The 15369-nt window shown below is 36.0% G+C and overlaps 1 protein-coding gene across 7 annotated transcripts in view; it reads right to left on the reverse strand.

Moving 5' to 3' along the window:
• Positions 1–15369, reverse strand: part of LOC116851692 — a 66432-nt gene that overhangs the window by 23405 nt on the left and 27658 nt on the right. For 3 of the 7 annotated variants that reach the window (XM_032831359.1, XM_032831356.1, XM_032831357.1), the window contains exon 4: positions 8658–8801. The exons of 1 other annotated variant lie outside the window; for it this stretch is intronic. In XM_032831359.1, coding sequence (XP_032687250.1) covers positions 8658–8801 — 144 coding nt within the window. Of the gene's footprint in view, positions 1–116; positions 1562–8657; positions 8802–15369 lie in introns of those variants that run through there. 3 more of the 7 variants (XM_032831364.1, XM_032831362.1, XM_032831361.1) reach the window with 1 other exon arrangement.

Raw genomic sequence — 15369 nt, forward strand, 5'->3', positions numbered from 1 at the left:
GGGGGGGGGGGGGGGGACGATCGATCGATCGGTCACATCGATCGCAAAAGAACGCAAACGGCAGAACGGTGAATTTCAATCGTTATTCGAACACAGTGGCAACACAATATTTTTACCGAGCTGCTATTATTGCTGCTGCACGTAGAACGCCTGGCGCGCGGACACGATATTTTTTCGCGACTCGCGAGAGAGGCGAGAACGCGCGCGAACGGAGAGTCCGTCGCGCTGACCGGCTTCGGCTATCGCGTGCGCTCGCTTTATTTAAAACATACGGGGATTCTCCGTGGGATTTATTTTCGGTCGCTCGTTCGACGCCTGTGCAGCTGCTCACGAAGCGAAGCGAGGCGCGAAGTGCGTGCACCAACCACTGCAAAACTACACACGCACAAACAACACGAAATGTGTCGCTGCCGAAAATGTTCGTGTTTCTTTACAGCGCGAGTACGCACAGAAAATTTAATAACAGCTAGCAGCTGAGTCTCATCCGTGCCATTAAATATGTCACGAAGTTATCACAACGTAACGCAACTTCGTATTCTCGTTTAATATTATTTCTTGCATAATAATAACAATCGAACTTAAAGTTGTGTGTGTAAATTGCTTGACGCAATAATTATATAAAAAGTAACGGCGCACTTAATTTCATTTCTTATTTTTTTTTCAACATTGAACTTAATTAGTAATGAATCTACATTTACATCAATCCTATAATTATAATCGCGAATAAGGTAAATATTCCAGTTAATAACAATATCCTAGTTAGTGACACTTTGAAAATATTTTACATTACAAAATCTCAGATTGACTTCTTCATACTTCAATATAATATAATATTTTAAAAATATTCTGCTGGTCATTTATTATTTTTTGTAATAGTTTCATCGCAAAGTCTATCATCTTTCAAATACCTTGTAATTATAATATAAAGTACATTGACTTTTAAGCTTTCTTATGTATTTCATGGCCGACAGCTTATAAGACATTGTGAATGACGAGCATGATCAAATATAATAATTTTGAGCATTCATGTTGCTTTGAAGTATTAAAATAACATTAAACAAATTATTAAAGATTACTGTGAACTGAATAAGTAAATGAATATGTTAGTAGATTAATATTTCGGATTAAAATCTGGTTGTCACTAATTAATACACAAGAATACGATAATGTCCCAATCACTGACAGGCCAATATAAAATAATGTAAAGAATGTTAATTCTGTACTTTTTGAATGAATATGTAGAAATTCCTAGAGCCTATAGTTTTTTCATCGATAAATGTGTTTCAAATGTGTAACTTAATCTACAATATAATATTTACGTCGACATAACCTGACAAGGAAGGAAGGAAGAGCCAGAAATCGGGACAACCGTCATTATTTTGTACCAATTATTGACATATTTTATTTACGTTTCAAGAATGTTCGAAAATACTAATCCTAACTTATGAATATCAAATACAATTTAATAAATTAATTAGAGTAAGAACAGTTAGACTTATTTCATTCACAAATAAAACTAAATAAGTAAGCAATAATGGAATCATTGTAACTATTTGGGGCAACCCTTATAGAAATATCATACTAAGAATCATTGATAATTACTTATTTTCAGTATTAAAAATACTGGGTAATAAGTAATTATCAATGATTCTTAGTATGATATTTCTATAAGGGAAATATATCACATAGTATTAGTCAATAATAGGGAACGTGTAATAATACTACACTATCCCACTCACTGACACGGTCTTTGTTACCGTTGTTGTGTTATTAATTGGGACAGCCTAAAACTGAAAGTGTCATTAACTAAGACATTGATTTCAATTTTCCAATTAAATTACTAAAAAAGTACGTTTGTATACCGAAAATATATGACTGTAGCACAAATAAAAGTTCTATTTTTTATTTACAAGTGATAGATTTTGTATTGAAAATGATGTGATTCTTTTAATTTTGTGTTTACTTTCATGAAAAATTAAGTGTGCCTCTAATTGGGACATTTACCTTAGCATGAAATAATAAATTAATTTACATCGCTCTGTTTGAAACGATAAACGAGATAACGTTTAAATGGGATATAAATGAAGATACATAGCATTAGTTATAACCTGATTGCTATGTTCTACTTAGACTATCCATCTAATTTCTCTTTTCGAATCTCATTAATGTAAGCTTTCATAATAAAACGGAAATTATCGCGGAATTCTTATATGTAAAATTATAACATCTCTAATGTTTATAAGTATTTTAAGATTCTACATTTATACTCGAATAATGTGTATTTCCTGAGTTTATCTAACGAAACCTGTATCGACTCAAGTCGAAATTGAAATAACTGTATAAACTTTCTACTTGATATCACATACAATAATTAATAATTAATAATTTTAATACTCCTTCCTCGTAGTTTGAACACTCTGTGTGCCAATTTTTTTACTTTCTTTCTACTCATGCTATTTTACTCTTTTTTATTTTACTCATTTTTCTACTCTATCTTTCGTACTACCTTTATATTCTCGTTTCATTTCTGCTAACATTTAAATCAACATTCTTTAAAAAAAAAAATTATTTCTATCATATATGATAAATTATTCAATACATCGTGAGAATTTATCTAGGAGATTTCTATGATGTCGAGTAATATAAATCGAATAATTGTATATCACATCGTAAGAACGTAAGACTTGTAAATAAACTTGACCAAAACCGCGACCAAAATAGTTCACGTAAGAAAGTTTATATTTCCTTGAAACATACTGTGGAACGCTGATCATCGTATTCGCGCCAAACTATCTGCTGACGTCGCCCAACTATCTGCTGACGTCGCTAACGTCGCTATTCAAATAAACTCGTGAACATCTATGCGAATAGCTTTCACAAACACGACGACGATTCAATGAACAACACCGATTTGTTTCGACAAGCGGGGGACAAGATAAAGCGAACTTTTGTAAACGTATGCATGAACTTACGCAATTTCTGTAAAATTGTTTGATAAAATTTCTACATGAAAAAAAAAGATTTACTACATCCCTAACAGCACAAATACATTCTCAAAATGTTCTACGAATATCGTAAAAGTATATTACGTATATTCTCAAAATATTCGAGATACGTTACTGCAAATACTGAAAACATACTAAGAACGCTCCTATGTCACCCTTTTCTTGCTTCTCAGTATATACTAAGAATATCGTCTAAGATATTATAGGAATATCTATGGGATGTCCTCAGTATATTCATCTATACACTCTATCTATACACATACTCATACCCATATTGTGCACAATCAGCGTGCGCGCGCGCTCATATATAGGTTAAATTAAGTTAGGTTAGATTAAGTAAATATACATCATAATTCTTTCTAAGACTAAATTCGTCTTGCACGCTTTCGTACAGAAGTATTATCCTCTCTTCCTTCAGCATGTAATGTGTGAAAAAGATAGAATGATACTTTCAGTACGAAAATATGCAAGATGAATTTGGCCTAGTCATCCAATGAAAAATTTGGCAATTATATAGTTTACACTCCTCACCTCCGATTTTGACGAAAAAATACTCAATCGACTCGTTTTTAAAAGCAAAAAACTTTTCGATTTGGAAAAATCGTCGCTCTCTATTACGAAACGGAAAACTTTTTTTTTTATTTCGTAAAAAAGGTTTGGTCTTAGGATTCTAGCCCATTTAGCCGTACAGGTGCAAAAAATACATTTTTGGTTTCTTATTCTCTATCTTACGCTAAAGCTGATAGATATGTATAGGTAGGTATGTACCAAAGTTTACAGCACCGTTATTAACGTATAACAATCTAGTTTTCTTCTATCACAGAAAATACATAATGACAAACTTAAAGTAATACCTCTGTGATTTTCGTTGTAATTTGTTTACGTCCTGATGGGCGTCTATCAATAAAGGTACTTTTTATAGTTAAAGAACGACAATACATAGAAATAAAAAAGCATAGCGCGAACTAAAATTAAAATTTATAAATTTATAATTAAATTAAAAATAGGGATAAGTTATAATTGCACGGTAAGTTTACGCTAAGTCTGCATATACTTAACTTATAATAAACTATAATCTACGCTACTAGGCACTTCTCTAATCATAGCCCTATGTATTGATTAAAATAAAATTTTATCCATACCCGGATAATGATTTATAATTGTATTCGTACTTTTTCATGTAATTAAAAGTTTTTTAAAAAAGTGAATAAAGAAACGTATTATGTTTACCATAACGGCTTAAAATAATGAACACTTAGAAATTAAATATATTTCTCAATTGAACAAAAAAATCGGTTCAAAACATAAATGATGTCTTTATCTAGTGTTACTAGTAAATAGTTAACGCAGTGAGGGAGGAAGCCTCGTGCTTTCACAAGGTCTTTTTGCAAATCTTTCCATTGTCTTATGTAGCTTTTACATTCCCAGAAAATGTCAGGGGTTTCTAAAACACCACATTTCATAATGGAGAGTCAACAATATCAAAGCGATAGAGGCTTGCTCTAAGCGAAGTGTGACCACTACGAAGTCTATTAATGGAGGTAATTGTTCTTCTGTCTATACCTAAATTATTGAACCATACGTTTTTGGAGTCTTTTATAAAGTTGTTACAGTAAAATTTACCTCAACTGTCAGATTCTTTAATCACCCAACTGTGCGCTTTCCCACGCATCTGTTTTCTCCACAGATTGATTAATTCTTCGGTGGGGATACCTATTTCAATATCTTTTTCATCATACCAGGTGTAGAAGTATGAAACCGGAATTTTTTTATACAAATAAGACGTCTGTTGTTCGAAAGTGATAAATAATACTTTATTCAAAATAATTTCCACTGTTTTGAACACATTTTTCCCACCTCTCTGGCAGTTTATGAATGCCGTGCCAAAAAAACTTTTCATCTTTTGAAGCGAACCAGTTATCTAGCCATTTTTCCACATTTTCATACGAATCGAAGCGTTGGTTAGCGAGAGCGTGTCCTAGCGATGCGAACAGGTGATAATCGGACGGAGCCAAGTCTGGAGAATAAGCCGCATGCGGTAGTAATTCCCAACTGAACGACTCGATCGTTTCCTTGACCCGTTTTGCTGTATGTGATGGGGCATTATCATGGAGCAAAATGACATTGTGTTGCCTTTTTGCATATTCTGGTCGTTTTTTAGTCAATGTTCGATTTAAATCGATCATTTGTTGTTGGTAGCGATTAGTATTGACGGTTTGACCAGGTTTCAGCAGTTCATAGTTCATAGTTCATAGTTCATAGTTCTTCGTTCCTCACGTCAAAATCACCACTTTTGAATTTTTTAAACCACTCGAAACACTGAGATTTACCAAGAGCATATTCACCGTAAGCTTCGACAAGCATTCGATGTGATTCTGCAGCAGTTTTCTTTAAATGATAACAGAAAATCAATGCTGTCCGCAAATCATAGTTAGTAGGCTCGAAACGTGACATGTTTAAGGTTATACAAAAATATACTAGAGAATGAAAGTTGGGGTTATGTTTGTTGACAATATTCGTCAGCTGTTAGGAGAATATAATAGCGCGGCAGTAGCGGTCTTACGGTCACTAAACTGAACGCTGGCACCATTTATAGGGGAATTCCGGTTTCATACTTCTACACCTGGTATATTGTTTCCTTGGCTAGACTGTCTGTCCTTTCATTGCCAATAATGCCTCTATGACTAGGAATCCATATCAATCTAATGTTCATGTTCTCACTATTCTTTAGTTTTATAATTAGAGCTTTAATATGTAGAATTATGTGCGAGCTTTGCCGAAGATTGTATTAAGACCCTATCGCACATAGCACCGATTTAGAGTCTGAGAAGATAGCCACATGGGGCTACTTTTGTTCTGCACACAGTTCTACTACTCGGAGAACGGCCATAGATTCCACACAGAAAGAAGATACGAGACTAGCTGTCCTATACTTTAGAACTATAGAATTTTCTAATGAAGTGATTGCGTACCCCGCAAAAGGCATTTCTTCCATTTTTGAGCCATCCGTGAAAAGGCATTGATATGGATTAATCTCTTCTTGAAAGATTGCTGTGATTGATTGAATTCTTTTTCTGCCTTACTTCCGTGTTGTGTAATATCTTTTCCATCTATTACATTGACATATATTAGTTCTTTTAGAGCGCTGAAAGTCTCAGAATAGCACAATGGAATCTCTGTCCTCGGCAATAGTCTCACTTTCTCCTCCACTTCTATAAAGGAAGATATAAATGGGTTGTTTACCTCTCGGTTAATAAAAATAGGGGATAATGTTTCTTCTCTTACTAGTTCTATTATGTTAAGTAAAGCTGATCCTTCCCAAGTGGCTTGGCGAGTTAAAAAACTTTTAAAGAAAAACTGTTTTCTGGTAGACAACGGTGGTTCTTTTGATTCGCTATAAATGACATTTATGGGAGTACTTTGTCTATAACCCATAACAGTTCGAAGACCGCGGATTTGAATTTTGTCCATGCGTGAGGCCAATTTTTCAGTCAGGTTTTGCATAAGGAAACTTCCATATTCTAATCGGGATCTCACCAGAGTTCGATAGATCATCAATAGAAGGCGAGCATCAGCACCCCACTATGTTCGTGATAAGCATTTTGGTATTTGCAATGGCATCGCGCATTTTATGGCTACCTGATTAATATGTAAAGTCCACTCTAAGTTAGACTGAAACGTTATTCCTAGGAATTTGACCTTACTTGAGTTAAAAATTTCTGTATTGTGAATTTGGATAGAGATCGCTCGTCTACGAAAACCTCTTCTATTCATTCTCTGTATCGGAACTTTGAGAGCTTTGTCTTTTTTACTGAAAACACATAGTTGTGTTTTTTCTATTGAGAGAGTTAACCCTATTTCATTCAATATTTTCTCCACTCGGCTAATCGAGTATTTTATTTCGTCTAGGTCTTCCTCTAAAGAAGAAGCGGGAGGATAGACGTCGTTTGCGTATTGGAGAACTTTGCATCTCAGAGAATTTAAGAGTCAATTTTTGCAGTATAGATCGAGTACAGAGATGGGCTGAGGACACTGCCTTGAGATAATCCTTTATAAAGCCAGAAAGTCTTTTCGAGTTCTCCATACCTACATGTCACTTGTCGACAGGATACTAGATTATGTATAAAGAGTCGAGTTTTGAGGGGAACTCCCAATTGGAAAAGTTTTTCTATTAAGATATCCGGAAGTGCATTGTCGTATGCTGCCTGTATGTCTAAGAAAACCACTGGTAAGGGTAAATCTTTCTGAAATGCTGTCAAAATTTTACCATATATCATAGCAATGTTGTTTATGCAAGATCTATTTCGGAAACCACATTGAGAGTTAGCTAATTTCTTTTCATGTTCTAACCACCACGCCAATCTATAATTTACTATTCTTTCCATAATCTTACAGACACAAGATACTAAAGACATAGGGCGGAATTTTATCCCGTCCGTCTTTGGAATAAAAAAGATCAAGTATCTCTGCCAGCTTTGAGGAGTTATCCCTTTATCCCAAATAGTATTGTATATGTACAGAAGTACTTGTTTGGCTAAAGGTGTAAGTTTTTTAAATATTACATAATCAATATTATCTAACCCTGGACTAGATTTTATTTTTAGGTCATGTATTGCTGTATTTAGCTCTTCTGGAGAAAAGGAAAGGTCCAAAAAAGGATCCTGTGAATTATTGTCCAAAAATTTTTGTTGTGGAGGTGCTCAATTAGTCCACATTGATTCGATTTAATCATTGACTCTCTCAATTTTATTTGGGTCATACTTATCTGTACAGTTAAATCTTGATTGGCATTTTTTGATAGTCTCACACACAAAAGAGGGGTTAGTGTCTTTTCTCAAGCTCGCACAAAACTTTTGGAAATTCTCTTTCTTAATTTTCCGTAGTTTACGTCTCGTAATCACTACTCTTTTTATACTCAATAAAGTCTTCGAAATTGCCCGTGTGTTTAAATTTTGTCAATGCAGCCTTTCTCAGTCGTATCAGTTCGTCACACTTCTCGTTCCACCAAGGTGGAAGGAGGAGAAGCCTTCTGCGAACCTGAGGTATGATCATCTTTGAATGAGGATGTCGCCTGCCCAATAGCATTTTCTATAATCGAGATAAATGTGGAATATAACGTTTCTATATCTAATTCTTTATAATCTTTAAATTGTTTAATTTCGTTATCCAGATTAACTTGAAACAGACTCCAATTCGTTTTTTTGTATGTAAACGTGGGGATCTCCTCATTCTCTCCCGTTGATCTATATTAGTGTCAAAGTGTATACGTATCGGCAGATGACCCCATGGGTCTTTTCCTACACTCCAATTCATTCTTAGAGCAATGGCGTCGTGGTATAGTTAAGCCTATGACTGAGTTTGAGTGGTATGATGCACTATGAAAAGTGGGCGAGCCATTCTTCAAAATAGATAAATTCGAATTACTAAGCGCTTCCCACAACTCGTTTCCAATTTGGCAAGAGTATGATGACCCCTATACAATGTTATGAGCATTAAAATCCCCACTGAATATAACCTTTTCTGAGAATTGAGAGAAAAATTTTTTCCATTCTTGACTCGATATATTGTCAGCATTTGGAGGTCTATAGCACGATATTATTATAATAAGTTCATTCTCCATATAGACTCGAATAGTGCAAGCCTCTATCTTACCTTCACAGTCATACACGTCTGGCACTAGGCTATATTTCAATCTATTGTGGATTAATATCATTACGCCCCCATCGTTTCTTCCCTCACGATCCTTTCTCACTGCGTCAAACCCTTTAATAGATTTGTCTGGAGTAAACCAGATCTCTGAAATGAGAAAGACATTAAATTCCGTACAGTACTTAGAGATCTCAGGCATCTTATAGTTAATCGATTTTGCGTTCCATTGTGCTATGTTTAACGATCTAAAATTAATCGGTTTCGCCATTTTGATTTTTTGGTTACTTGTGGAAAGATGTAAGTCACTCGTTTTCTTGATTCTTTCACAGAGAGCTTCGGTTTTAGGGCTCGTCAAGATTGCTTCGATTATCCCTTGAATAAATTCAATCAGGTTCCCTTTGTTGTGCTTTAGAAATATATGTAGGTTTTCATTCCGCCCTCCTTAACATTCTTACTCTTATTCTGCATAAATCCATCTTCTGTGATACCTAGATTTGGAAAGTTCGTCAGGGATTTGACCATAGTTGTTGTTCTAGCGTTGATGTTTTTTTCCACCAGTTTTTTCGCCTCTAAGAAAGGAATGTTGTCATATGCCATAATTTTAGATATCTCCATTTGTTTACTGTATATTGGGCATTTGCGATCCAAAGTGTTATGTGATCCTTGGCAGTTAATGCACTGTTTGGTTAGCAAGCACGGAGAGATGAGAGATGATGTTTCTGGAAGATGAGTGTACCCTAGCGCACATTAGACATATTTCTGGTTTTTCACAAAATTTTTGTTGTCACAAATTTGTGTTTCACAAAATTTGCTTGTGTGTCCAAATCTCCACATCTAAAACACATCCTCACCGAGGCCACATATGGAGAGATTGGGTTGATGGTCTTGAGTATGATGATCCTTTCCGGTATTACCTCACCGTTCAATTCCACGCACACCGCTTGTGAGTCTTCAAGCTCCCTCGTAACTCTATTTCGACGTTTCAGTCTAAATAAGTTATTCACCATCAAGTTCGAATTTTCATCTTCAATGGCCACCTTAAGTTCATCTAAGGGAAAATCTTCCGGAATCTCTTTAATTACTACTTTTCGACTTAGTTTGAACTTTGAGATAAAAGCGACCAATCTCGCTTTATCTATTAGTTTATTAGTAATGGCGTTATTAGCAGTGATTTTCGATGGAAAGGTGACTTTCCATATATTTCTTGCATATGTCGCAATATAGGAAAATTTGATATTCAGAAAGCAAAATTTCTTAGAGATTTTCAGTAAAGAAACTATTTCTTTTTAGTTTGTGTTTCTTGTCCTGAAATATACAATGAAAGGAACCCTTGCGTATACATCATATTTGATCTTTTTGTTCTCCATATCTATATTTTTCCCCATCAATCTCACCATTTGCATTGTCGTCGATACTGCACCGTTGTTCTTAGTTTGCCCGGAAGATTCACGATTGCCTTCTTTGTTTTTAGATATCGAGACTGAGATCACGTTGTTTATCTTCTTTCTCTCATACGTTGTCCTCTGCATCTTCTTACATGCCACCTCCCTTATTTCGTCATCCGTCGTCAAGTGATCTCTCTTTTGGTTACTTGCTGCTTCAGTTTCCATCACTTCTTGGGTTATTGGAATATAAAAATCTACCTTAGGAAACATCTGCAGGTCATCGTCGTATTCGCTAATACTTGGCGCCCGCGGCCGTTCGCCACTTGGCGGATTTTTGCGGTCTAGGTTAGGTCCCGACACTTTTGGATATTTTACACTTCTGGCAAAGAGTACAGATAAAAGATTTTCCGGAAGAGCACTAAAAGAGAAGTGAGCTCGCCTCTCAGCAAAAGGCTTTTGAAGCCTTGAAAATCTCCCGATAAGTAACAAAACTAAGTTCACAGTAACAAACTGCGTCCTATCGCCTTGCCGCCATAACCGGAAGTCCAGGTTAGGAAAACTGTTATACGACGATATACGCCTCACTTCAGTAATTCCTGTTATCCTAGCGGCATGGAAGGTGATATTATTTTAAAAAAGTTTTAAAACTTTTTTTAAATAATATCACCTCCCATGTCGCCAGGATAGCAGGAGCCACCGAATTGAGGCTTACGAGCGTCCCAGTTCATTCACGGGGCACGGCTATGGCTGCGTTCGGGGAGCACGCTACTAACGCTACCGCGTTTTTTTTATCTTTATCGCTCCTTAGATATACAACAAGGGTAGAATGACACGGTAGCACTGAATAGCGCTAATAGCGAACTCCCCGAACACACCTTATGGGTGTGTTCGCGGAGCTCACTATCAGCGCTATTTAGCGTTACAGGCTGTTCGCAGAGCTACAAGATAGCGCTAACAAACGCTATCATGATTATTAGTGGTAGCGTTCTATATCATAACTGCACGCTACCAACACTATTCCTTCCGAAGTAGTGCACTAGTAGCGTTAGCGTTCGGTGAGCTTCGCGAACACTCGGTAGCATATAGCGAATTTGGTTGTATGCACTAGTGAGCGCTAAAGCTTATTCATAGTATGTTATTATATTTAAAAATTGTCTTAAATAAATTCTCAAATATTTTCAACTAATAATATATAAGGTGTAGTAAATAGAAATCCATTATTTTTGCATGAAATTGAAGGCTTTATTTAGCATAGTTAGAATGATCCGATTTAAGTCAAATATGCACCGTTTTGTTCGATAACTTGTTGCCATTTTGAAGGTAATTCCATTATGCCTCTCTCATAGAAACCCTTGTCCCTATTGGCAAAAAACTGGGACAGTCGATTTTCACAAGCTTCTCTTGAGGCGAATTTTTCACCAGCAAAATCATTCGCCATAGACAGGAACAGGTGGTAATCACTTGGTGCCAGGTCCGGGCTATAAGGTGGATGCATAAGAACCTCCCAACCAAGCTCCTGGAACTTCTAGCGAGTCACTATCGATGTGTGTGGCCTGGCGTTGTCCTGATGGACCACAATTCCTCTCCTATTGGCCAAAGCTGGCCGCTTCTGGGCGATTGATTCCTTCAGACGGTCCAATTGTTGACAGTACAGGTCCGAATTAAGAGTTTGGCCGTAGGGGAGCAGCTCATAGTGGATGATTCCCTGCCAATCCCACCAAACACACAGCAAAGCCTTCCTGACCGTCAATCCTGGCTTGGCCACCGTTTGCGCCGGCTCACCGCGTTTCGACCACGACCGTTTTCGCTTGACGTTGTCGTAAGTGACCCACTTTTCATCACCAGTCACCATCCGCTGCAGAAATGGGTCGATTTTGTTGCGATTCAGCAGCGATTCGCAGATGGAAATTCGGTCCATGAGGTTTTTTTGCGTTAACTCGTGTGGCACCCATACATCGAGCTTCTTTTTGTATCCAGCCTTATTCAAGTGGTTCCAAACGGTTTTTTGTGCAATGTTTAGCTCCTGGGCAATCGAAACAGTGCTTACATGACGGTCGGACTCGACGATTTCCATTATTTTATCGACATTTTCGACAATTGGCCTTCCAGAGCGTGGTGCATCTTTGACATCAAAATTACCGGAACGGAATCGACGAAACCAAAATTGCGCGTGATTGGCTGTTACAGTATCAGGACCATAAACACTATTCACATTTTCAGCCGCCTGGCTTGCGTTTTCGCCTTTATCGAAGAAAAACTGTAAAATATGGCGTATTTTCTCTTTGCTGGTGTCCATCTTTGACGCGCGCTCAAACAATACTGAGTCAAACAATCACAAAACTGTCTGAGAAGTTTTTTTTAGTACAAAATCTTATTTTTCTAACGCTATCTAGCGTAAACCGATTGCACTTATACAACGCGAGATATACATTACTAAAGCCATCTATTGGAAAAATAATGGATTTATTTTTACTACACCTTATAATATGTACAACATTCGTACGAATCATTTTATTAGCTAAAATGTTTTTAAATATATATTTAAAACACGATCTTAAATATAAGAATGTACTATAAACAAGCTTTAGCGCGCACTCAGTGCGCACTAGTGCAAGCTACCGAATTCGCTAATAGATAGTACTTATATGGTGGTTAGACCATTATATATTTAATATCTTACGCAGTTTTAGTTGATGTAAAATGGCGTAATAATGACAACAACAACAGCAAACAGTTATGTAGAAATTAATCTTCACGATGCAGAAAGTGGAAAAGAATTTTATATAACACTGTCTCGAGCTGAAAAGAATTTTATATAACACTGTCTTGTGCTCTCAAAGCACAAAACGGTAAGAGTTAGTAACGTTCTGAGGACGTTTTGAGTAGATCGCAATGCGTATATTGCGATCATCTCAGAATGTTTTCATATGTACTGCGATCGACTGAGTACGTTCTGAGTACGTTCCTATGTCTGGGGTAGCAGCTACTATAGAATTTCGCTGCGAATGTCGTGCGAATGTTCGCAGCGATGTTGACAGACTCAGGACGGAATGAAAACTGGAAGGTTTCAGTACATCACGTATAGACGCACACACACATGTGCAGCTAGGCGCGTGCGCTCATATATAGGTTAAGTTATTAATTGGATATTTTTATTTCATTATAAATTCGTTTTTATTAATATAATTCTTTTACAAATGAATAATATACTCTTTTATTGAGATTATTTATAACAGACACAAATTTTTATAAACACAAATAGTCTAATTGATTGCGATTCATCGCCTCCGCGGCGTTTTCGGCCGTCGGTGAGCGACGCTTTCAATTACTTGGAATCGATGGGACCCAGCAATAGCAGAGAATCTTACACTAGGAACCTTTACTGTTAATGGCATCCTCACCTAAAACCAATAAACAAATGCTATGCGGCTTTGCAACCTAGGATAACCTCAAACTCTTTATCAGAATATTTGTATGAAAATTTATACGAAATATTAAGATATATTATGTAATTTATATGTAAAAATTGTTTTGCTAACTTTATTCAATATTTTATGGAATTAAAATTAAGGAAGAAAAAGGATTACCTTTGATATTAATTAGATCGATCAATCGATCTACCTCGTCACTGCTCGTCACCACATTAATGGACGATACCCACGCTACTCGGATACCGGAAAAAGATCGAAATAGGAATGGCGTATCAGATGGCGTTGGTATACGTACCGTTTCTATATCTTGAGTCGGTATTTGAGAAATACGCGCGCGATACAAATGCGTACGTATCATTTCAGTCAAACCTGAGAATGTACGCACGCGATAGAAAAGCGTACGTATCATTTCCGTATCTCTGAGTGAAATCTGAGAACATTCGCGCGCGAAAGAAAACTGAATGATATTATAAGTGACGTTCTAGCGTTCAACTTAGTACGTTACAGATGATCACAGTACAATGAGTACGAAAATGGGATGATACGCAGTACGTCGCGTGCTGTTAGGGTCCTCACTTTAAAATAATTTTTCATTGACTTTAAATAAAATATAGATGTGTTGAAAAGTTTACAATTATAATGCTGTTTTTAATCATAATCATAACGCTGTTCTTAATTTTAAAGTGTCTGCTTTTTACCCTATAATTGCATTCATTTTCTTTTCTTCCTGTTTCACTAAAATGTTACAATTAATTACTTGTAGGTAACTTTTGTGTAGATGGCTTTTGCAACAACTTTATTAAACGTTGCATGTCAAAAATGCACGAGCACTGTTACATATTTTAGTGAGAATCTTATTAATATTGTTTATGCTCACATAGCACAAAAGTCAATGTTATCATTGTTAGAATGCCAGAATATTTGCAGTAAATTATATTTTATTGAATGTCAATGTAATGTTATATTAATGTCCGATATTATAGAGTAGCAATGTTAATATTATTAAAATATTGGGGTAACGTAGCAAAATAGTTATATTTTTGTAATAGCAATATCATATTGCAATAATATACCAAATGTATGTATGAAAATTTAACGTGAAAGCAACATGTACTATATTGATGTAACATTGCCTGCTAAGATTGTATTGATTTTGAATGCATATATAAATATAATATTTTCATATAATGAAATTTATATCATATCATGCGCATATTATTCGAGGATGCGCAGAGAAGACACATACGAAGAATTATTAAGTATTTTTTCGTCAAAATCGGAGGTGAGGAGTGTAAACTGTATAATTACCAAAAATTGTCCATACATAATTATGTAAAATTATGTAAAATTATATATAATTATACTTTACTATATATAACTCGCACAGAAAGGAACTGGCTGAAGCGCCCACATAAAAGTGATGATTGGTCTATACGTATAGAAGTTATACATGGACGTAGGAATATCTGAACGGAGCGTATTTCACGGAGAGTGAAGCCACAGGGGTGAGAGGAATGAAAGTCGGAAGTGATCACCAAATATGGCGGCGGTCTATATCATGAAGCACAATATCTTGGTATAGTGAATTGGAAAATGTACAAAATGAATACGTGTGTATGAGTGTGTGTGAATATAAAGTTTTACCCTGATTGCAACTCTCTGTTATATTAGGACCTTAACTTAGTTTCCGCCCAAAAAATACTGAGAAAAAGCATTTATTGTAAAAAATTTATTTAAATTATTTCAATGAAAGTATTTTCCATCACTTTCTACAACTTTTTGCCATCTTTCTGGCAACTGGGCGATACCATCTCGATAAAACGATGTTTGTTTCGAAGCAATCCATTCGTCCACCCATTCTCGCACTTCTTCAACATTTCGGAAGCGTGTACCACTCAA

Source organism: Odontomachus brunneus, unplaced genomic scaffold (assembly GCF_010583005.1).
Source record: "Odontomachus brunneus isolate Ranch 3 - 2012 unplaced genomic scaffold, Obru_v1 Obru_scaffold_187, whole genome shotgun sequence".
Taxonomy (NCBI): domain Eukaryota; kingdom Metazoa; phylum Arthropoda; class Insecta; order Hymenoptera; family Formicidae; genus Odontomachus; species Odontomachus brunneus.